The 24,960-nt window shown below is 40.1% G+C and overlaps 1 protein-coding gene across 2 annotated transcripts; it reads left to right on the top strand.

Annotated features, from left to right (window-relative positions):
• Window positions 1–226: 226 nt before the first annotated feature.
• On the top strand, window positions 227–23,920 carry cdk12 (cyclin dependent kinase 12). 2 transcript variants are annotated; one of them, XR_002754133.1, is made up of 15 exons: window positions 227–2,153; window positions 3,319–4,011; window positions 4,651–4,830; window positions 4,927–5,066; window positions 5,164–5,334; window positions 6,033–6,222; window positions 6,490–6,546; window positions 7,025–7,126; window positions 8,243–8,320; window positions 9,271–9,387; window positions 9,467–9,598; window positions 9,690–9,913; window positions 10,950–11,372; window positions 12,638–13,185; window positions 22,893–23,920. XR_002754133.1 is itself a non-coding variant. In XM_005796765.2 (14 exons), the coding sequence occupies exons 1-14, from the start codon at window positions 985–987 to the stop codon at window positions 13,057–13,059; spliced, it is 4,098 nt and encodes a 1,365-aa protein (XP_005796822.2). In that variant the 5' UTR covers window positions 227–984; the 3' UTR covers window positions 13,060–14,173. The 2 variants fall into 2 exon arrangements, 1 of the variants encoding a protein (XP_005796822.2); XM_005796765.2 differs by lacking the exon at window positions 22,893–23,920 and having other exon boundaries at window positions 12,638–14,173.
• Window positions 23,921–24,960: the final 1,040 nt, after the last annotated feature.

The following is a 24,960-nucleotide window of genomic DNA, read 5'->3' as shown; positions in this document are numbered from 1 at the left end:
TAGTAGGTGTCAAATTAAACCCACAAGAAAAGTACGATATGAGGACTGCTTAGTTTTTAGGAATCAAAACGTGATAATTTTACATTAACTGACGTTATTAAAAACAGTTGTTGAGCAACTTGTCACCTTTCTCGTTCCGGTCGCGACATCGCGAGAGCAGTGGGCGGCCTTTTTCTTGCGATAGGCTGACGAGATTGACAGCACCCCCTCTTCCGGTTAATTCGCTGGTGCGCAGAAGTTGCTAGTCACAGGAGCCACAATGGCGATTGTAGTCTCCTTCAGATAGGGCTGTGGATGATACAAAATCCACCAGCATCGCCCTAAATATAGGCCTGGTTGATTTCCAGAGCCATTAATAATAAACAGGAACATCTACTACACACGAAAATACTATAATTTCTAATCAATATTGAATCTATAGGGGATAAAACTTACATTAAAGGGAACATGTAAACAGCACCAACCGGGTCAAGTTTTCATTTTGTTGGAGAAACGAGCGTCTTTTACTCAAGGCGTCTGCTTGTTTCTGAAAGCTAAGACCGTTATTCTGTGGAATAATAATACGTTTTCTTAACTTGGCACCGGACAAGGACACCTTTCACAAAGGGACTTTTTTCTTTTTTAGGAGTCTGCTCGCTAGCCGTCGAGCATTAGCTAGCTGTGCTAGCTACGTTGAGACGGAGGCGACACCACAATGCTCCTATGTTTGGTTTGGACCTTCCTCATTCAGTGACTGTCTCGGAGTGCTAACTTTGCTGCATAGGAAAACCACCTTGGATTTTTTTGTTCTTGTTTTGGAAAACTACTCTGGTGAGCTAATGGAATGAATTGGCGCTGAGAAGGACTGGACGTGAGCGGCCTAGAGTGTTTATTTTGTGCTTGTGTTTGTTCTGTTTCTGCTTTGCAACTCTTTGTTTTGACATTTGAAGTAGCCGTTGTTTTCTTGTGGATGAATCTCTCGGAACACGGAAGCCGGCGTGAGGTATGCCAGGGTCGGACCGACACCATGGGACCAAGAGGAAGACTGTTTCGAGCGGCGGCGTGCCACACCAGACCCAAGGCCCAGCTCACACCTCTGAAGGAAACATGACGAGCAAAGACTGTAAGGCGCTGTTAAAATCTTCCATGATATCTTCGAAACGAAAACGGCATAAATCAAACAAACCTAATCGAGAATCCGTGGCGGTACCGCGACCCGGGGTTTTTGCCCCCGGTAATACGGCGCCTCCTGGTGTCAACACGGTGAAGCCTCTGGTGGAATACGACGACATCAGCTCCGACTCGGACACTTTCTCGGATCCCCCGTCCAACAGGCCTTCTGAGAGGGGGATCGGGGACCGACTGGATCCCTCGCCTTCTCCCGAACACGATGGGGACGATATCGTCATAGAACCTGAGCGAGAGAGCAAGGGTCAAAGACACTCTCGGAAAAAGCCCAAGGACCCTAATAAAGTCAGAGACTCTGGAAATGGGGAGCATGGGTACAAGAAAAAGAGCAGCAAAGATCGTGAAAAGGGTAATTTTGGGAAAGTCAAGGAGAAAACTGCTTCATCAGGCTCCTCGTCCAAGCGCCAGCTCCAACCAGAAGGTGACACCAAGCGTGGGGAGTCAACGCTCTCTGTACAGACTGCAGCCAGTGTAGGTAGCACCACATCCTCCACATCTTCATCTCGCAGTAAGGAGAGCGGTCGTTCAGGGAAGTCTCATAAAGAAAAGCAACAGCGGAGAGAAGGCCGAGGAGATGGAAATCGAAGCTCCTCCCATAGGAGGACAGACAGGACAGACAAGACTCACCGCAAGTCCTCCAAGAGCCATAAGTCGAGCCCTAAGGTGAAGCTGTCAGGCAGGGGAAGCCCTCGCAGAAAGGGTGCCAGCTCTGCTGTACCATCCAGTCCCAGAAGGGGCAGTGAGAGTCCACTGGGCTCCAACTATGGACAACAGGGAGACGAGGGGTACTCCAGGCGAAGGTTAGGCCAGAAAAGCCCCAGCCCCTACAGGGATTTGTCCCGCCGCAGCAGGCAAAGATCGGACAGCCCTTATGTCAACAGGCACAGGTCCTCCAGCTGTGAGAGGGACAGCAGCCCTTATTCCAGGAGACGCTCCATCAGCCCCTATGTCAGCCGCAGGTCCTCCAGCTTAAGCCCAGCGTCTCGGTGAGTATGTAGGAAACCTTGAAACTAGGGGTGCACCGATTACAGTTTTTCAGCCGATCGCCGATTACCGATCTTTAAAAACCCTGACCTGCCGATTACAGTTTTGGGTATACTGATTTTTTTTTTTTGACTTGAAATGTTGCTAAATACAGCAAGAAAGTTGCTATATTGGGGTGACTATTAACTCAAATGTTAAACCACCCACCCAAAATAGACTTGGGTAGGTGGGTCTGTCAGTCAAACATCTCACAGAGTAAAAGAGGACAGGGGTTAATTTTTAGACCTTTGCTGAGGTAAATAATATTGGTTGTTAAAATTGGCTGATCACCAAAATTAAGGAAATCGGGGCGATTTATCGGTGCACCACTACTTCAACCATTTACACTTTGTAGGGGTTTACCTGGCTACATCTGAATAATTATGACTTTTAATGGTTTAGTGTAGCAAACTATATAACATTTCAAGAGAGAGTTGAGAAATAATCAGGAATGTCTTCATGGAATCTGTTAAACCTGCTTTATTGGTTTTAAGTCAGGTTGAACTGTTAACAGTTTCACCCTCACAAACCTGAATAATTGTAATAAGAGTATAAACTTGAAGCTCATCCATCTTTACACTAAAAAAACCAAGATAAATTAAAATGAGCTCAATTTCCATTTTGAGGGCCAATTTGGTTTGCATCCATTTTATTTATAGTTTAAGATGAAGTGGGTTTTATTTATTGTTTTTGGCTGTCATGTTTTTTGGATACTAATATCTTCTAGTTCTTGTGTTAAGTGTTCTTTACAAAAATCATTGATCTATGAGAAGGCAAACTTGCATTATTGTGCCTTTATCGATAGATTACTTGAAAATGGTTTCAAAATTTAATTGTTATTGTTTTTTGTTATAATTACTAGGACAATTTAATGTCCAGCTAAATTTATCGTGACAGTCCTCATTATCTGAATAGGATAATTAAAAAAAACCAGTCTACTAAAAAAATGCATGGAAACGTTTTGTAAATTTTAGATTAATAAATTGAATGATTTTCTATATTACATAGTGATGACATTTTTAAGGTTAGCATTTCTCTATTTTCAGTGAACATCTATATTAAATAACTTCTGAATTGTGTTTCAAAGATCTTTTAGAGTGGCTTAAAGTTTTTTTTGTCTTATTTCAGACGCTCAGGCCGTTCCAGAAGTCGTTCCCCGCTGCACTACTCCTCTCGCCGCTCCTCGTCTCGTTCACGCAACAAGAGGCATCCGTCTTCAGCCTTAGGAGTTGGCAGCTCCCACAGTAGTCGTCCAGCTAGCCGCTCCCCCCCTGCATCTCGCTTGCCCCTCAACTCCAGCTTGGGTGCAGAGCTCACCCGCAAAAAAAAAGAGCGCCTGGCTGCTGAGGCTGCCGCTCGCGCCAACGCCAGTGGCACCTCTTCCCCTCTTCCATCCACCCCAAAACTCGCCAGTTCCACATCTTCACGGCCCACTAAAACTGAGCCGCCACAGGTAGAAAGAGACTCTGTAGCGAAGGTGGAAACCCAGGCTCAAGCAACAGCACAAATAGCCTCTGATACTCCCAGGAGTGAAGATCAAGTTACAGCACCTTTACCTTCCTCTCCCACCAATTCCCCTGCTCCTCCTCCTGAGCCCTCCCCTCCTGTGCCCCCATCACCTGTCTCACAGGTGCCACCCCCGCCACCGCCGCCTCCTCAGCCAGAGGCGGCTAATCAGCCCGCCACTCATCACATGTCCCAGGCTAAATCGCCAGGGTTTGTTCCTGCACGCAGTCCTGTCCGCCAGACACCACTCCACAAAACATCCACGCTGCCCCCCCTCCCTTTACCTCCGATGCTGCTGGGAAACACTCAGGACAGGTGAGTCGTCTCCAAGTGAAACATGTTTCCAAACATTAATAGTTTATTATAATATGAAATGCATATACAGAACTATCCCTAGTATCGTTATGCTTTGCTTCCAAAGCGGAGAACTTTAATGGAATCCTATATTTCAGTCTTCATCAAACGTTTTCAGGATTTTTTTTTTTTTTGAGAACTTAAATGTTTAACCTGGATTTTTAGCATGTTTTTATTATTTTTTTGTTCCAGCGCTTATGTATGAGCATGAAAACTTGAGTGTGGGTTGGAAAAAGCTCCAGAAGTTTAAATACACCACTTTAAATTGTTACTTATAACATAAAAAGTTGACTGCTAGGAAGCAAAACTTCAAGATACGTGGATACAGAATTTTGTTTTACAGATATTTGCACCACATTTACTTTTTAAACCTGAACAAGTTTTTTTCTGTTCCCTAAACTGAAAACAAAAGTTATTTTTCTTCCCGCAAGGTTATATTACCATTTTGTCATTTCAGTCATTCCTCTGTAAAAGTAAACCACCATGGTCACATAAAAGAGAGTTGTGCTCTTGGATCGTTAATTTGGTGGATAATTTTATTTATTGGAACATAAAAGAAATTAAGGTTTATCTCTGAATTAGTTTGCTTTGCTCCGTCAGCCCAAAGAAATCCACACCTCCCCAGCGTCCATCAAGAAAGGAAAAGACGTCTAGCAGCCGGCCGTCTCTCATCGATCTCCCTCTGCCGCCCACTTTGCCTGGAGTTGACTCATCGCCGCCTCAGTCGCCTGTCCGCCAGCCGCCTCCTGTCCCCCAGCAACCCCTCAAGAAGAGACCAAAGTTAGAATCTTTTAATTACCCCCCTTATCGTTGTTGCATCATTACTCCCACAAAATCCCACATATCTTTGTTTTTCTGTTTCTCTTTGATTTCCAGGATTTGTTCTCCACGTTATGGTGAGAGAAAACATAACCTGAGTGACTGGGGGAAACGCTGTGTGGACAAATTTGATATAATTGGGATCATAGGCGAAGGCACATACGGCCAAGTGTACAAGGCGAAGGACAAAGACACAGGTAATGTACAGGCTTGCTAAGCATTTGTGATTATTCCAAGATATATGAATTAAATGCGTTCTACTGTAAATCCTGTGTGCATCACTTTTCTTTATAGGGGAACTCGTTGCTTTGAAGAAAGTGCGGTTGGACAATGAAAAAGAGGGATTCCCCATCACCGCCATCAGAGAGATAAAGATCCTGAGGCAGCTCAAACATCGCAGCGTTGTCAACATGAAGGAAATCGTTACCGACAAGCAGGATGCACTTGACTTCAAAAAGGACAAAGGTACGACGGCTAAAAAGATGGTATACATGATTTTTTTGCTGTGAATGTGGGAAAAAAAAAATTTCTGTTTTTAATCTCTTTTAAAGTTGAGATGACATGTGACAAAATGGATTGTCTTTAAGCAAAATGTATACTGTCTAAGAGCCCAGAAAACATGATGTGGATTTCCTTTTAGTCTTTGTATTTTTCTGTTTGTTTGGGTAGCTCGAGGCTTTGAAAAGCTTTACTTATCGAGCGCTGGATAGAAAAACAAACATCGTTACTCTTACTTCTTTCAAGATACGCCTTTACCATACAAGTCTGTAGAGCTGCTCCCATTTAAACTCTCCATATGGTAGCACTCCAACTGAGAGAAAGAGTTCATGTGGTGTTTAACATATTATTACATATGAAGGATTGGGCAGCTGTTTGTGAACTTCATTACTTCAATTCTTATTCACTCACAAATTGTCAAACATTATTTTTCAGTTTTTTTGGTTCTCTGACATTTAATAGTACCTATATCTGTGTGTGCGTGTTGTGCTCTGCTTGTCTGAGAATGGGCCACCAGAATAACATGTCTGGCAGGGAAACCTACACACCCGCTTCCCCAGCAACACTCTCTAGCTCCTTCTGCTCGGATGTTCCTACCAACCTCATCTGAGATTTTCTGAAGTTATACTTCTCTCTAAGCTGTAATCTTTTCTGTTTACTCTCAGGTGCATTTTATTTAGTATTCGAGTACATGGACCACGACCTGATGGGCCTTCTGGAGTCAGGCCTGGTCCAGTTCTCCCACGAACACATCCGCAGCTTCATGCGTCAGCTCATGGAGGGCCTGGACTATTGCCATAAGAACAACTTCCTGCACAGGGACATCAAATGTTCCAACATACTGCTCAACAACAGGTCAGAAAACAAACACACTCCAATCAATTTGCATTGTGATTGTTGGTGTTTACAGTACTGTTGTTTTTTATTTTTATTTTTTTGTATATTACTACAACCCATCGGACTAATGACCAATCTTTTCTCCCCCCAACACATTGTCTACTCTTTGTATTGTTGCATGAATGAAGCAAAGTAAATATGGTTTTAATAAGGAAGTTGGTTGATGGAGATAAAGCTTGTTTGCTTTGTTACTCATGCCAGATGTTGATATTTCTCTGTTTGCAGAGGTCAGATCAAACTGGCAGACTTTGGTTTGGCTCGACTTTACAACTCTGAGGAAAGGTGAGTGGTGTTTATTTAAAAATAAATAAAAAAACATATAATAGATAACACACAGTCTGTTTACATTCAATTCCAACTCAAGGTCTTAAGAGTGGTTATTCTCCAACTTTTAGATGCCTCCTTATTCTATAAGTACCTGTATCAACTTGCTGGTTCATTACCAGGCTGCTGCAGAACAGAATGATATGTTGATGTTGTAATTCAGGCATTTAATTTAGGTTTGTTGGTGCAGGACAGCACCTCTTAAGGACTCAATTTGGAGACCCCTATTGTAGTCCATATCAAATTTTGGGGGTTTGCATGAATGAATTGTTTTTAAAACATTTTTTTTTTTTTTTACCAAGTGAGTAATTCTCCAGTAGATGGAGCCACAATCTTTTTACTTGCTTCTGAACCATTTCTGTTTGGACACACAGGGGCGCAAGTTTTATGTGAATTCCTCGTAACATCATTGTTCTTTGTCCTTCTTCCCCTGCAGTCGACCTTACACTAATAAAGTAATCACACTATGGTACCGTCCCCCTGAACTACTGCTTGGGGAGGAGAGGTATTCCCCAGCCATTGATGTTTGGAGCTGCGGGTGAGTCTAAAACTGTCGAAATGGAACACCTGTTCAGTCAGTCAGAATCCAGCTTTTTTCTTTCTTTGTTTTTATTTTAAAAATGCAAACCTTTAGACATAATTCTCTAACCGTGAAGCAACTTTTACAAAAGCCGAATGGTTTGTTTTCTAAAAACATGTTGTCCAATTTCATTTGCATAAACTGTACCAAAATAAATGTTGTAATTTATAAGTGGTTATATTTTTATAGAATAGTTCTAATTATCTACCAGATGTTTTCAAAGCACTTCTTCTGCAATGTAAGCAACATCGGCAATTTGCAAGATTAATTGTTTGCGTATTGTTTCTGTTTCTTCGGGGTGCCAGATGTATTTTAAGCTCAGCATGAATTTATCTGGTTAATAAGAACTGAAGGTTCTCCTGCTACTTATAATTATGTGTTGTAGCAATACTGAGACCCTGTTTATGTTTCTGATCTATAATGATTTACACATTAATACATTCCCTTCTCTTCAGAAAACGACTTTACTTGTTTTATTCAAATGTTTACTTTTTAGTTTGCTATTGATCAGGTTAAAATGAAAATACATTTTGCAGTTTTAATAATAATTAAAAAAAAATCTAAATTCTGTGGTCCTCAAGTACTTTTAACTTGATATTTTTGGCCTGTACCTGTTAATCTTGTTTTCCTATACTCTTCCATGATTCTTTAAAGCCATTTAAAATTTCTACAACAATTATCTTGTAATTATTGTAATATTGTAATTTGGAAACATAATCCTTGGGATTATGAATATTTTTTTCTCAAATAATGTCTCAAATAATCTTATTTTTCTGAACCAATTATGTATTATCATGCTTTTTGGATGGTTAGCTATATCAACAATTGAGTAAAATGCATATATTTTTTCTAAAGTACTTAGATTGAAAATTTATTTCAATCTAAAAGTAACATTTTCTTTTGTTTGTACATTTTGGGCTTGTATCTACATTTAATAAATGACACCCAACTAAGTTTGCCTATTTACACAGAAAGTTTTGTAAGTCACTTTTAAACAGGACTACTGCTCTTCATGTACAATATATATTCAGCGAGCATACTAACTTCGTTTGTGTGTTTGTTTTCTTTGTTTAGGTGTATTCTTGGAGAGCTCTTCACTAAAAAACCAATATTTCAGGCAAACCAAGAACTTCTACAACTGGAACTCATCAGGTACAGAAACTTCTACAGCCCCAAAGTGTTTTAGCTACTGTCTGCTTTAAAAACTTGAACTCAACTGGTTTCACAAATAAATCGGATCAGCATTACAACTTAAATCAGTGTCATAACTCGTCAAAATAAACACAAATTACTTTTTTCTATTGAGTCCTTTAGGTCTGCACTCTAAAAATAAGAGATTCCTCGTAGTTTTAATGAATATTTACAGAAACAATATGGAAAATAAAAAAAATAGAGAAAAAGTTACTGATGAACCAATCTACAGAAAACAAAAACATAACGTTTGATGAAAATTATGACTCGTTTTGATAATTCATTTTGAATTATCAAAATGAATGAAAAGGAAAAGGATTATTCTAATCCTAGAGGGGAGCTCAAGGAAGAAATTAGGAGAATGATCCATTAAGGACAAATACAAAGTGCCTTGTTTTGTCCAACATGTGCAACACATGGGACTGGCTGTATTTCCATAGATACGTGGCAGCTATTTCCATCTGTAGCTTAGAAACACATCTGGACACAAACGACAGCACTGTTTCTGGGTTTCGTTTTGTGAGTTTGAACTTCTTTAGGTTCCTCACTTTGGATTAAGAACTAGGTTGCTAGTGCAAAGTGGTTGTGCTCAGAAAGGTTTTGGACGACTTGAACCAAGGTCTTAAAGCAAAGTCCAACAAAGCTTTACTCAAAGTTAGCAAAACAGTTTACTGTACAATAGTGTCTGGTTTCTTGCTTTGTTGGTTATTTGCTGTCATTCTTGGAAAACAACCTTCCAAAACAAATGTTAGGTTATCTGAGAGTTACATGCCTTTTATAGAGGAAGTGAAATTGAATTATCGATGCTTTTCCTCTGTGATGTTGGAGAATTTCACAGATTGTTTCTATCTCAAACTGCTGTTTTCTTAAATCATATGACATGATTAAAAGCTCCCTTCCGTTTCCTGCAGCCGTCTGTGTGGAAGTCCTTGTCCTGCGGCGTGGCCCGATGTCATCAAACTTCCTCTCTTCAACACCATGAAACCTAAGAAGCAGTACAGACGACGGCTACGAGAGGAGTTTGCCTTGTACGTTGCCTGCCAAGCGCTCATGTCAAATCTGTTGTTTTCTGTTAGTTTTGGTAAATATTTCTGTACCTTTCTGCAGTTTGCCTACTCCTGCTCTGGACCTGCTGGACCGAATGTTGACCCTCGACCCTTCACGTCGCTGCACATCGGAGCAAGCTCTTCTCAGTGACTTCCTTACTGATGTTGATCCTGGAAGGATGTCGCCACCAGAGTTAGTAGCGAAAGACTTTTATTTAGAAAAGCACAATTTAAAGGATTCAAATCTGTTCAAATTTTGACCTGTTTGCGCTTTCTTTGTCCAGTCTTCCTCATCACCAGGACTGTCACGAGCTGTGGATTAAAAAGAAAAGACGTGCACGTCAGAGCGGGTTGCCTGAGGATGTGCCTGTGCCCAAAGTGCCCCGTAAAAATATGGCTGGGACCTCCAGTGGAGAGAACAGCCGACCCCAAAGCAGCCCGCCTGGAGCTCCGCCCCCTCCCCCAGGAAAGCCGCCCTCCACAGCCAAACTAGACAGTGAGCTGTCAGGTAACAGATCACCTCCAAGTATTTTGTTTGGAAAAAAAATGTCTTTCCTGTTTGTTGACCATTTTTATTGCAAATAAACAAAACGCTATATCTGAAATTAATAGCAAAATAAGCAAAGAAAAAATAGAAAAGATTAAACAGATGTTGAATTAAAACTTGAGTTTTAATTTCAATCTAAAAGTAACATTTTCTTTTGTTTGTACATTTTGGGCTTGTATCTACATTTAATAAATGACACCCAACTAAGTTTGCCTATTTTTAATTCAACATTTGTAGTGTTTAAGCAAATATTTCTTTCAGCTCCCAGACCTCCAAAGCTCAAAGGACATATTTTACTTATCATGTTTATTATATATTTTAAGGCATTTTACTCTTGGAATAATTTTAAGCTTGTGGTTTAGAATAGTGGCATTTATGTCTCTGCTAGAAGTCAAGAAATATTTAAAAGTCTAACAGAAATGGAACACAGAGTGTTCTCATTATGAATAGAGACTAAATGAACAGGCACCCTGCCCCGGGATTTAAAAGAGCTTTGTGGTCCACCCAGTTTACCTGCCAATGGTTTATCCCTTATGACAAAAAAGTGAAATAAAAACAAGTCAAATTCAGGTGGACTTTGTAACTTCTGCTCCAGTTCTGACTGGCGTTGTTGCCTTTCTACGTATAGGCGTCAGCAAAGATTAATTTAACACAATGGTAGTGAATGGAAGCTGCTAAGTTTTACTTTTTCTACATCAACTTGTAATGTAGCTGTCTTCACAATCACAGCCACTTAAACTTTAAAAGCTTGCAAACAGTTGAATTTCCTTTTTTCTTAATATGTAATTTGGTCCGCTGAGGTGTGAGGTCAATTAAAATGCTGTTATATATCATACATGTACAGGAATGTGAGTATTTACTTGTGCATAGTCAGGAGTGGTCCTTTAATCACAGTGCAGCCAGATTCTTCCTTTTTTTTCTTTCATTTTTGGACTTTTTTGTTGTTGTTTTTTACTGTTTCCAGTTCATGTTTTTGCTAATCGGTGTGTATTTTCAGGTCTTGGAGCGGCTGCAGAGCAACTGAATCAAACTGAGCTGGCCGTGCTGCTTAACCTCCTCCAGGGACAGACTGACATCAAGCTGCCCCAAGTGGCCCAGCTCCTTAACCTCTCTGACTCAGACACTGTCAGCCAGTTGCTATCAACTCTCAATGAGGCCTCTGACCACCAGGGGGCTGCAGAGGACCAGGCTCAGCCTCCTGCTGCGTCACAGCCTCCGGAGCCGCCTCCCGAACCCCAGGAGGCCTCACCCACATCTGGAGAACCTCCACTCAGCCAGGAAGACCAGGCCAGCCTGCTGGCTCTCATTCTGGGCCAAATCATAAAACCTCAAACCGAGGAGCAAAGCGATGAAAGCAATGGCGTTAAGTCAGAGGAGGCGCTGACACGCAGTTCATCCGCTTCTACTACTGATTCCAAGGGCAAGTCTGGGTTTAATCTTTAGAGAGTGAACAGAGGAAACCAGTCAGGAGGGAAATCCATAAAATGTGTAAAGCAGAGGAAATCTGTATAAGACCTATAAACTTTTCTTAAATTAGATTTTAGATGACCTGGTGAAATGAACAATAATCCAAGTGAATCCGGCTATTAGACCAATCATACATCAACCCATCTGTTATTGACAAATACTCATCTCCTTTCAGCACCTGTCTTTAAAAAAAAAAAAAAAGCAAAAGAAACCTGTGAAAATCTCTTGTGCATTTGGCCGTCATGTGACCCGGATAAGCAGGTAAAAGTTTGTGCACATGGACATGACCAGTGCACGGTTGAAATGCTCAGTAAAAACCAAAACCTAGTCGAGTGATGTTCAGCTGCGTAAAATAAAAAAAGTTTCACGCTGTGTTGTTCCCATGAAATCTCCCTCTTGTTTCTTTCTCACTGTCTTTGTTTCTGTCCGTTTCATTTTCACATGTTTTATCTTCTTCACTTCATTTTCATCATCAAGGAGGTGTCGTGGCTTCTTCACAGAAAAAAAAAACAGTCTGTAATGTCAGGATTTTTATGAAGAAAATCTAATAAATTATCAAGTGAAAATAAATATTTTGATTTTTTTTAGATCTCACCTGCATGTGTTTCTTTTAAATTTGGTTTGTCACGTTTTTATTTATTTTTTTAAACTTTCATTCAGTAATTAGTATAAATATTAAGCTGGATCACTGTTTATACTGGAATGGTTTTGAGAACTTTGAATGCTTAAAGCCACAATCTTTGTCTTGTTTTGGTTGCACTGTTCTATAAATATCACACACTGGTGCTTAGATCTCATCTTTTTCTTTCAATACACACAACTGGTTATATGGGAGGAGTGCCAATATTGTTTTACATGTAGTAAATTGAACTTTTTTATGTTTAATGACTAATAATTAAAAGTATTATTAATGAAAATGGGTTCATTAACGATTTTAAACCTGGAAAGTTGCATAAATTTTACTGTTTCACTGCTTCACGGCATTTATGGCCACATGAGCTGAGAGCAAAGACGTGTTTATATGTAGTCAGTCATGTGCGCCCCCTTGTGGTCGATTTGGGAATTTTAGCATTGCTTAACTTTCAAGTTGAACTTACTCTCAGAACATTTTCATGTAAGTGAGGTGTAGAACATACTGGGGGTTAGAAAAAGAAAAGCTTAACATTTCTGATCAATTTTCCTCTATTTTTAATTCCTGTTGTTCTTTGGGTCCATTAGATGGTGGCGTGTCAAAAAGGAAACAAGTTCTGCCTGACCAGTTGCCTCCAAGCGGTGAACTGCGCCCCCCCTCTCCACCCGGGTCACCTCCAGCAGCTCCTCTCCTGGTGAACTCCCAACAAGCCGAGTCAGAAACTCGGCCTAGCAACCAGGACATCAGCCCTGCTGTGGCTGCTGCCTTGCTTCAGCTCATCTCCCAGCAGGACCTGGAGGTCGTGAGCTCCAAGCCAAGCAAAGACCCCTCCCCGGCTGTAGATGGCGCAGGCCGTGAAGAGCCCACCCCACCCTGGGTTGCGGACTCTCCTGTTAAACCTTCAGCCCCAGCTGAGGCCCCGGCAGCGCTGGGTAATGATGCTCCCACCACTTCGGCGCAGTTCCCCAAGGACCAGGATCTGCGGTTTTCCCATGGAGCCGCCCGCTGAACTCCAATCCACCGGTGACCTTAATGTTGGGTATCATGAGACAGCTCCAGCAGTCCTGGCCTGAAGGGAAAGGAAAGGCAGATGGAGAATGCAGCCACAGAAAGTGACTCACTGGACCAAGAGCAGGTAGTGAAAGTCAAATCAAAGATTTTGAAAGTGAATGTCTAAAAGGAGGAGATTTTTTTTTTTCAGGTAATGAACGCATTTGCCTAATGGAGCAAGCTGTTCTGTTGCTTTGGTGGGAGTGTTTGGACATGGGGTCAGGCTGTCAAGGATTAGTTCAGGTTGCAACACTTGCCGCCTCCAAGTCTTTGCTCATTTCCAAACATCGACGAGGCCGGACTGCTAAACTGAGTGCTATGCAACTGAGGCTTAATGATTGTCAGTTCCACTGCAGTGGCCCCCTTTCAGTGCGTTTCAGTGTTATGGAGAACAATGTTTTTCAGTTTATTTTAAATGCGAGCTCCTCCTGTTTTCAGTCTGTTTCCTGAACGATCTCTGGTATGGTGGGGCTTCAGTTCTGCTTTGAGTGACCACTGTGTATGTTTTTCAGAGCATTTCTTTTGTTTTAAACCCCAAACCTCAGCAGATTGGGATGTACTGTCCTACCTGAACTCTGACCCTATGACGTGCAACAATCATTTCTTTAACAAGCCTCTAGTTCTCCTGTTTCTGACCCATAAACGGATTATATCAAAACATTATACGTCGCTGCTCTGCACATGCTACTCTAGTTCACGTAAAATTGAATAAATGCACACGGATTTACCTAAGCGCGTTGCCTTTCTGACAACTGTTGCAACAAGTCCCGCCTCATTTTCTTTCTTTATTTCGATTAGATTATTTTCTACATAAAGTGAAAAACGCTTTAAAAAGTGATGGTCAGCCATTTTGCTTCCGGTGTTTTTGCTTTGAAGAAAGGGAGAAGTAATGTCTGTAAAATAAAAGACAGAAGAAACGACAAAAATAATTGTAATTGTGTTTTTGGGGCTGTGGGTCGCTTATTAAAGGTTATTCCACCAGATGGACTACATACTATTTCTGAACGTTTCTGTGTGAAGTGACCACTAGATGGTAGGCATTTCCACAAATCCCAACTGTTTGTTTTTTTTTCATAAAAGGTGAGAACTGCAGTGTTGGCCAGGTTACTGTGCTATGAGTTGTTTAATTTTGAGTCAGCATGCTGTCTCTGAAGGAAAAAAGCACAAAAATACTGAATAGAGGACAGTAAAAGATTCCTGGAAAATCTCATTTGACCTCAGATGTTAGCATAATTTTTAAATGGTTCTCTCTATCAGTTTTGCACATATAGTCCAAAACTGATGCATCTTTTTAATATTTCCACATTCCCCCTGTTAAATCCACATACTTGTAAAAGTTTGGCATTTTATGTGATATACAGTAGTTCACAGAAGCAGATTTGGGATTCGCCCATTGCAGCGTAGCTCAAATGAGATTGGATGGAGGTAATCTGATGAAGACGACACCTAACAATTGATCAATAGTACCTCACCTTTGGAAGGGAAAAAAATGCAACAGGATGTTTTCTAATGGAAAAGCTTGGCTTTTTTGATGAAGGAATTTTACCAAAAAACTCTTTAATGTGAAAGTGAAAACTTGGTAAAGAAAAATTACGAAAATATCTAACACAGACGCACCTTTGCACAGCACAGACCGTCTATAGGTCTCAATCAGACTTGCACATCTGAACTTGTCAATTTTAATCTATTATTCCTTGCAAAACTGTTCAAACTCTGTCAGGTTGCTTCAGAATCAGCTCTGAACATCCCTTTTCAACTCCAGCCACAAATTATCTTTTGGATTAAAGTCTTGGCTTTGACTGGTCCACTCGTACTGCCACCCCATGCTTCAGAGTGGGGATGTTGTGTTTTTGTGGTTATGTGTAGTGTTTGGTGTCCACCAAACTGTGTCTTGTCTGATGACCAAAAAGCTCTATTTTGGTCTCACCAGACTAAAGAACTTTTGTCCATTTGACCATTAGTCTCAAGTTGAGCGTTGATATTAGTTTTCTCGTCTCTTTATGCCTAAGACCCGCGGACGTCGCGGGTTCGACTCCCGGTCCCGACGACCTTTGCCGCATGTCCTCCTTCAAAAAAAACATGGCGCCGGCTCAGCTGGCTGCCTGCAGACGCAGCTCCCGTCGTGTGTGTGTTAATCTGTGTACAAAAAATTCTTGCTGTAACTGCGAAATAATTTCCCTGCTGGGATGAATAAAGTAATTCTTCTTCTTCTTCCACAAAAGAGAAGAAGAGAAGGAATATGGCCACAAAAGGGCCACATTCCTTTCATTTTTTGACAGATTTGGCTGGACTCTAGGGTATGTTTAATGCCTTAGATTTTTCTGTATCTATCCCCTGACTTATACTGGTCAATAACCTTTTCTCTGATTTGCTTGGAGTGTCTTTATGTGTCTTTATGTCTTTCATACTCCAATCACTTGTGACACACACTGCACTCCGGTGATCTCTATTCCACTCACTGAGAATACAAACACAAGTTAACCAGAACTCTTGAATTAGGTCAGTTACTTTAAAGGAGCCAAATATTTATGCAATGTCATTAAAGAGTTGTTTTGGAGGGATTTTAAAAGCAATGAAATTGTTAAAACATTCATCAATACCTTTTAAAGGCACTGTACCTGACCAGACCACCAGGTATAGGTGTTGTTTTGCAAGGGTCAGGGAGCATTTGCACTAAACAAAAGAGCCTCAGAGCTTTTCTCTGATCAAAGTTGATTCACTTTGAGAAGAATTTATGGCAACCAACGATGTTAAAGACATCAAGGAGAGCGCTATGTGTCACCAGAAGTGGTGGTGATGTTAAGAGTGTGGGTAGGGGGGGTCAGCTGTGTCCTGAAGGCCCACCCTTCAAGAAGAGTGGGACGCAATGCCTCAGCAGACAATAAGTCGACTTATGAACAGCAGTAAACATTGTCATCTGTAGTTGATGCTCAAAGGCACAGGACATTATTGAGACATTGACATTTTTTTGTTTGATTTTCTTTCAATACGTTACATTGAGGACATCACCATGGCAGACTTCCACTTTCATATATTATTGTAGCATCAACCTTTTTATGTTTTCCATAAATTTCGGAACAAATTAATATTGATTGACTTATGTATTTAAAAATAATAAATAACACAGATGATGTTGCAGGCTTCTTGAGAGAAGTGGCAGTTTTGATTACAGCAGAAAATGAGTTGCACGAATATCCTCATTTATGCATCATACAATATTCCCAACCTTTATTAGATCTTAACATTCTGTGTGTTGTTACTTATAGGCTTAAATGAAAGTGAGAATTTTCACCAATCAGCAGATCAAGGCTGTTTAGCTGACTAATGTATTTTTATCCAGCAAAAATGCACAAGCAGCTAAATTACACATTTTTTTAAAGTGAGCAGACTTGTAATATTGTCTCCAACCCAATTAAAGTTGGATGGATTATATTCCAACCCAGTCAGATGGAGACATGACGTCTCCATGATTGGTTCTCCCTCTATATCAATCATATTTATACATCAGTTATTTCCCCACTTGGTTTGATCTCTCTATGAAGATCCCGACAGGCCGCCAAGGATCATAAACCTTAGATGGGCAAACGCAGAGGCTTCCAAGGATGGTGCAGATTGTGTGTGTGTGTGTGTATGTGGTGGATTGGCTTCACGCACACAGAGACCAGCTCCTCACTTGGCACGCTTACAGAGCCGCTTACCCCTCTGGCCCGGCGAGCAGCTGAGCCCTCTGGGTGGGATATCCATTCAGAGACGAGGCGGAGGGAGGCTCACCTGCCCCCTAGCACAGGCCCAGTGAGAATGAGATGAGACGGTGCTGCATTCTGTCTGATGCCTCTGCCCGTCGGGACTCCAAATAATAGTGAATGTGCCCGCAGGGACTTTCCACTGGAGGATGTAGTGGGCAATGCCAGCGCCAAGTCACAAAGACGAGACGAATAAATCAGGGCTGAGGAGTGACGAGAGGGAGGCGAGCGAGGCGGCGCCATCAATCAGAAAAAGCACCTTATGGGGAATGCCCAAAAATGTGCCAATCTGAAGCTCACTGTCGCCATGGCAGGGACAGTCTGCAGCGATCAAAATGGAGCCTCCACTTTGAATGCTGGCACTTAAGTCAGCTGCAGCAATTCTGGGAGACTTCCAGACAAACAGTGAAATTGCTGAGGGTTTGTTTCAGTCTATTCATGCTAAACGGATTTAATGAATGTTTGGGTTTTTATTTCATAGACTGATTGAATTTTCTGAGTCCCTCTCAGATCTGGTGATGAGCAAAATTAAACACCTGGTTTGGGTGACGTGATATTTAAAGGATATGTGAGCAGCCCTGAATTAAAACAGAATGGAACAATGCCAATTTTACAGCAAAAATTAACTATAAAGAGAGACATAGAAGCATTTTCTTGAGTTTTCTACAAGCTGTAAACTATATCTTAAATTTTTCTTAAATTATACTACCACTGGCAGAACTCGCTGTACTTTTTCATTTTCAAGGAACAAATGAAGCAGTTTGAGTCCGTTTAAACCGCCATGTAAACAAAGGATGTTATGCATATCAATACAACTCTTGAATAAACTTAACGGGATTATTAGAAGATGTAAATTGAACTAGCAAAGCGCTAAACATTCTGAAATGTTTTGTCTAATTCTTTTATTTCTCATTTTAAAACTTCATTTGAACATATAAAAAGGCAACGATAAAAAGTTCTTAACTACCTCTATAGAACATAACCCGGCAATGAAAACATGAGTGTGTGCAGTGCCGTCTGCATTTTGTCTTTGTGAGCAATTTGCCGGTTTGATGACTGAGGCTGTTTGATCAGCTTGTGAACTCATCGAGGAGAGGCAGGGACTTCCACATCAAAGACACACAAAGCCAAATTAAACAAAAAAGACAAATACCGGCCCAGAACTCCAAATATTGGCAAACGTACATATTAAAATAAAAGTAAAGTAGAACTGAGATTCCTACACCTCTTTAGTTGAACAAAATGTGAATCAAAGTCTTTTTAATTATTAAGACAGCTTGCGTGTAAATATTCTTGTCTTCATCAGCTCTTCTTTGTCTTCTATCAAATAAAATTTAATGTCAGCCATTTTGTTTACGAGTACATCTCTGTTTATACAATATTTCAAAAACTGATCTACTTCCCCCCAGCTGTGATGTATGGTTTACTGCTGAAACAGCAAGTTTTATAGGTGCCATAACACGACTCCACCCCACCCCCCCAATTTCTCTTTATTTTATAGTTTTCTAGGAAATGTTATGTTACACATGGTTGTTATATCAGGCCTGACCTTTACAAGCAGACGTTGAGGATGTTTATACTGAAAAGAGGCAGAAAGAAAACTTGAACTCATCCAGGAAACAGTTTACAAATGCAAATGCAGCTTTTAATCACACACAACATACATTTGAAGAAAACATCAGCTTTAAATCAGGATTCTGGTTGGGCCACTCCAAAATGTTGCTAAAACTAAAAGTTAACTTTAAAGTTGATGCTTTTAATCCTTCCTTTTCAATTATTGTTGTTTATATAAAAACAATATATTCATATAAACTTTTCATTTCTAAATTGATTAAAAGATGTCATCAACAGAAGACCATCCAGCCACACATAGACGTCTTGTAAATAAGGCCTCAACAGAGTTAGAGTTAGCTAACGCTAGCCCTAAGAATGTCACTGCATCCCTTTGGATGGTGTGTTTCCCAAAACAAAAATGACAAAAACAATGACAAACTGTTTAATAATACTATTCAAAGCAGGCAGTATAGTTATGTCCCTAAAAGTGAGCACACACAGCGTTAGCAGAAGCAGAATTCACGATGCTAATGCTATCATCACATTGGCCGAGACGTCATATTAACACACAGCAAATTTATGTCTAAAATAAAGTTTGTTGTCAATTTAGCATTATTTGCAGCTTAACACTTTGCTGCGTGTGTCGCTTTCATAGGCAGAAGGAAATGACACCTCAAAGTTATTCATACTTGAAACTAGCGGAGTTTGCTAAAGCACTCGTCCTTGAAATGCTTTGCATAAAGAGGACATTCCTCACTGATGTGTGTTTATTTGTCAAGAAAAATGAAGTTAATACAATCAACAACCAAACACTTTGACTTGTCCACTTTTATCTTCGACATCCTTAAACTTCAACTACAAAATCAATGCGAAAAATAAAAATGGCTGATTCGCAAAATTGGTTCATAGAAAGTCCATGACCTTGTTTAGCACTTCCACAGCTAATACTGTGACGTAATAGTTCATAAAACATAGTAGGGAATAAAAAATTCCAAACAGAATATAAAGATATGTATGAAGCACAGAGGGAGACTAAATTCAGTCAGGTGTTCATTTTATTTTATATTTGTCACTACTTACCTATAGGGCTAGTGGTGTTAAACACAGATGGCAAAAATGATCAAGCATAGACCATGACCAACAGCAGTGAGGCTAACCGGAGAGGATGTAATGCAAAGAAAAACTCAGGAAAGATGACGCTGCTGGCTTCTTTAAATATATTCTGTGACCTTTTGTCTTGGCAATATCCCCACCTCAGTCAATTCACATCATCCTGTTTGCATGATGCTGCACTTCTGCAAACCAAAGTCATTTTTTCCCAAGGTCTCACCTTCTTATTATCAATTCGGTTCAAAAAGCTCGATCAGCACTGTAGAATCACTGCCTCGTCTCCCCCTCGGCGCCTGCATGTGCCGGTGCTGCCTCTTTAAGGGCAGAGGGGCTGCTGGGAAAGCAGTAAGAGAGAGGGTAGGGGTGTAGGAAGCGGAGGGGGTAGGGGGGGCGCGGGCCCTGCAGGACCATTTGTGCTGAAGCTCATTTGCACAGCGACACTTAATTGGCTACAACAATTAATTAATGTGTTGGAAAGTTGGCACAAAAAGTTCATTTAAGAGGGTTTTAATAAGCAATTAGAGGAAAAGCAGCGAAGAGGGGGAATTACTGGAGAGGAAAAGAGGAAAAAGCAGAAATGGAACGAACGTCTGGCTACAAGAGACGTGAACGCCCCTCTGTAGCTGGCTGCCTTGCTCTGCCTCTTTCGCTGACCTTTCGCTTTTGAAGAGCGGATGAATGATTAGGCTTCATCGCCATGCCATCGTATCTCTCTCTGATGCCCTCAAATCCGTGTTCTTAAGTGGACTCAAAAACCCACAATGCCCTTATATCGTACACGTCTTAACCTCGGTGGCCCCTCGGTGCCCCTCCCTTGCCTCGTTCTTGTCCCGGTGCCCAGTGTAAAATATCGCATGACTAATGAGCAGAGCAGGTTGGAATCCTGGGGAAGATGTCCTTGGAAGACGAATGCATTTTCAGCAGAATAATTAACTTAATTAACAAATTCACATGCATATTCATCAGCCTATTAATGTCTGCTTCGCGCTGCTTGATGAGCAATGCAATAATAACCGTTTCATTTGCATATTTGCATTCACACTCACACCCTTCTCCAAATAACGAAGGGAAGACGGTGCAGGAAATTCGGAAGGGTATTTTATTTAAAAAAAGTCGCTCCGGCTCATCCTGCAAAAAAGTGAGCAGCCTGCACATGTCTACACCTGAGAAGTTTCTTTTTGGTTGTTTTTGCTGCGTGCCGCATCAGCTTTAGTAAAACTAGAAGTGACACTCTTCGTCTTGCTGCCTGCACCTCCAGCCTCCTTCCAAAGATTACCGCGGCTCCCTCTTTGCTTCCTCTCTTTCAGCTCCAAACTCCATCTTTCCTTCCTGTTTTGCGACTCCTTCTATCCCCTCGTTTTACTAATTAATCCCCGTCATACTTCGGTTTAATTTATTTATTTCTTGCTTTTGAAGTCTGCCTTGTCTGCCTGTCAGTGTAATGTATGTTTTGCAGGAGAACCTTAAAGCTCTGTGTGTGTGTTTGTGTATACGGCTGGTTTGAAACTAAAAGAGCTGTAAATGGGGATAGAAATAAACAAACAAATGTGGGCTGTGCATGTTCTCCAACTTCCTTGATTTTTGTTTTTGTTTACGTTTTAGGGGTTCATCCGGCATGTGCATCTGTGTACTTCCCTTCAATACGGATTTGTATCGAGTTCAGATGATGCTGCCTCTGCGCCACTCAGTTACTCTCTCCTTGAAAATGTGTGTGTCTTGGGAGGCATCACAGGCTTTATATGTGTGTTTCTGTGGGTACATTCTTTGGATTCAACATATATTGTATTATCTACACTACTTTTATTTGCTTACAAGCTCCTCTTTCTAATATTTTAAATGGCAGCGAAGTGATGGTAACATTTTGGTGCTTTATCGAGTTCAACAGTGTAACTGCTTTTTCTTTTAAGGAGGAAATAAGCGTGCGGGGGTGCATGTGTGTGCGTGTGTGTCTTCGGCCAGTCTGTGCTCAGACACCAGCAGTTTGTGGAGCAAGAATAAAAAGTAGGGAGTGATGCCAAGTGAGTCCCTGGAGAAAAATAGAGACAGAGAGAGAAGAAAGGATGTGGAAAGGATTTCGCACACACATACACACACGCACCCCCACACACTCTCTAAATGAGTCACTTACACAAAGAACACTAGCTTAGCTGTAGTGAATTGCAAAGCTCACACTCATTTTAGATAAGGTTTATAGTTAAGGTGGTCAAAACATACGGATGCATTAGCTCTTATCAGAGGCGGCCCAAGCTTATGTGAGGTCCTGGGCAGAATTTCTTTAGGGGTCCATTTCATATGGTCCATGGTTGATTTTTGTACTCTACATTCAATTCAGCTTGATTTATCGGTAAGTAGTGTCCCAGCAACTAATGAAATTTGTTTGAATATCACTGTCCCTTAAGATTATTATTATTATTATTAGTAGTAGTAGTAGTAGTATTATTAAATTTAAAAAGATGAAGGCATAAACATATGATCAAGAGTTCCGACTTGTTTTAGTACTTTGAAAAAAACAATAAACGATTTTAGATGGCAGCAAAGTGATGGTAATATTTTTGAAACTGTAAGCATCATGTGACTTTTCTGAAGCAGCAATTCAAAATTAAGCTTAGATCAGCTACTCACAATAGAAGTTGAAACATTTCTTTGAATAGATTCCTGCAAATGTTGCTTTCAAAATTCTAATAGGACTATGTCACTTCCGAAAAAGAGATTTAGTTGCCAGTTCATAATAAAGATTACAGAAATTAAAAAAAAGTAAAATCTTCAATATTCTAAGGTTTAACTTATTGCTAAAATGCAGTAGGTTCTGCATTACTAGCATAATTAAGCCAATGACGACAAAATGATTGCTAACTCTTCAAAATAAAGCTAATATTAGATTCAAGAAGGAAACTTTCAGGTTTTCAAAGAATACATTATTGCATTATTATTTGGACCCAACCAAGGCCTTAAAAAAGTGACTGCGTTTGTTTTTCAAAATAAAGCCCAGAGATGCTTTTTTATGGACTCAGATGTAAGCCAGACAAAATATCCTTATTATGCTTTCTCACTAGTCCACATATAAACAATTACACTGTGGCCTTAATAAATACCATATTGTTTTATTTATATTAGGTAAACAGCTACTAAGTTCACCAAGTGTTGCATCCCATCATCAGATTAAAATAAGATTGTAAGAATGTTTTATTTGCAGTTTAAATTGAATCTTGAACCTGTAGCAGAGCTTAAGCTCTCAGACAGGTCAGAAAACCTCTCACTCTCAAGTCCTCGCAAAGATAGAAGAAGAAAAAACACGCACAGCTTGAGGCCGATCTCTCACCTTTTTGTCTCTCTGTCCACTCTCCCTCTCCTCCCCTCCGCCTCTCTTTTTTTCTCCATCTCCCAGCTTGCTGAGGTGACACCCTGTGTGTGCAGTGTGACACTGAGCTGTCACCTCCCACTCCTTGCATCACACCTCTGCCCCCTGCTGGGCAAACCGCGTCACGGCATCCAGACGCCGCCTCCGCCTCCTCCTCCGCCACTGGCACCACGGAACATAACTTCACATTCTGTCACGCTTTCAGTCAAAGCTTTTTTTTTTTTTGGACTCAGGTTATGTGATAACTTCGAACTATTTTGCTTTCTGATTATTTTGCAATTCCAAATATTTATTTATATTCTTGGTTTGCATGCCACAATATTTTTTTTAACCTACCAAGGCCCTTTGGTCAGCCCTTGCAGAGATGTAATAAAAACTTGACATAGAATTGGATTTATTGCAGAAGGATAATTTTACACTGCAAAATAGAAAGAAAAAAAAAATCCAACCTTCAACGTAGACAAACTTGTCCAAAAATAAAATAAGTCCTACATTTAAAAAATAATTTTTTTTTATTAAAATGAATAGTTTTACCATATTCACAGCACTTAGTTTTTTTTATTTTAGTTTGTTTTTTTTAATTATATTTGACAAAGATAGTGCAGCGAGGGATCTGGATCTTTCACCTTTCTTCTTTGCTCAATCTTTAGATTATCCAGAGTTCTGGATCCTCTCTGATGTCTCCTTCTCAGCAGCTCAGTTCAGGTCTTAAAACATGGAAGACAGTTAATTTTGTTTCCACCTGGAACGTTTGTTTTCTGAAAGTTCATTATTAATCTCATAAGAGTAAATCAAACAGAGGGGTTTAGCAACTCTACATGTTTGTATTTTTGATAGTAGGACAGAAAAGCTTTTTTTTTTGACATGCCTTTGAAACAGTTTCCTTGGATTATAGATCGCTGGTTATGAAGATTTGTTGATGCCAAGATGTCACTATTTGCTGCAACAATAATCATTTTCCTACCCTCCCTCCAATCCTCATGATATTAACATAAACATGGTCCTGAAAACCCTTTATATTGTCTAAACATGTTGCAAATAAATATAAAAATAAACATTGTTTTTATTGTTAAAATACTCTGATACCCTGATACAATTTTCCATTTGTTTTTCAGCCCTAACAGCATCCTCATTGTCTCAGAGATGATGATCTCACACACATCCTAAATTTCTGACCTGCTACGATCCTCAGTTCAATATTTCCAAACTCGCTACTTGATAAACTGGAGAAGAGCCACAGATTCTGACACATGCAGATGCTCCAACATCAAATTAATATCTTTTACAAAGTCTTTTTTGGCTACTGTTCTGCAGGTTTGATGAATATTTTAGCACTTGCTGCAGTTAACAACAAGAAAGTCAAGAAAGTTGCCAGGAAGTAAAACTGAGAATAATTTACCATCTTGTAAACATATGAAAAAATTGGATGAAAGAAATGGTGCATGATCTTTTTACAGGCTAAAGGGATTTTTCTTTTTAATAAAGAAAAAAAACTTAGGTTTTAACGTAATCAAAGAGGTAATAAAATATAATACTATGAAAAATAATTGCTCCCATACAGAATTCTTCTGTTTTCATGTTTTGTGATACTTAAAAGTTTCAGATCATCAAAGAAAATTTAATATCAGACAAGGTTAATCTGAGATATTACAAACAGCAACTTCTAAATGATAATGCAATTTATTAAAGGAAAACAAACTATCCAACCTGTCCCTCTGTGAAAAAGTAATTGTTCCTGAAACCTAATACTTGAATTTTTCACCCTGATTAACAACTGCTATCAAAAGCTTGCTACTAGCAATGAGTCTTTTGCATCAATGTGGAGGATTTATAACCCACTATTCCTTGGAGAATAGTTTAAATTTAGCCATCTATGAGTTTTCAGGCCTGAACAGATTATTTAAAGTCAAAATATTTTTCAGTAAATGTGAGACAGCCCTTTAGTCTTCTTTTTTGATCCAGATGATCTTTGCTTTACGGCTCATCTACAGATGTCATTTCTGCCAAGTGTCTTTCTTAGTGAAGAGTCACAAACATGAACCTTAATCGACACAAGTGAGGCCTGCAGACACATATCTGGGTTCCTTTCTGGATC

This window comes from Xiphophorus maculatus, chromosome 16 (assembly GCF_002775205.1).
Source record: "Xiphophorus maculatus strain JP 163 A chromosome 16, X_maculatus-5.0-male, whole genome shotgun sequence".
Lineage (NCBI taxonomy): Eukaryota > Metazoa > Chordata > Actinopteri > Cyprinodontiformes > Poeciliidae > Xiphophorus > Xiphophorus maculatus.
The sequence above is the reverse complement of the archived record's forward strand: the minus strand, read 5'-3'. Positions and strand labels throughout refer to the sequence as shown.

Coding starts and splice junctions, on each gene's coding strand:
- cdk12 (XM_005796765.2), top strand. CDS start 985: ATGCCAGGGTCGGACCGACACCATGGGACCAAGAGGAAGACTGTTTCG. Junction 9,388..9,466: donor CTACGAGAGGAGTTTGCCTT/GTACGTTGCCTG, acceptor ACCTTTCTGCAG/TTTGCCTACTCCTGCTCTGG. Junction 9,914..10,949: donor ACTAGACAGTGAGCTGTCAG/GTAACAGATCAC, acceptor GTGTATTTTCAG/GTCTTGGAGCGGCTGCAGAG.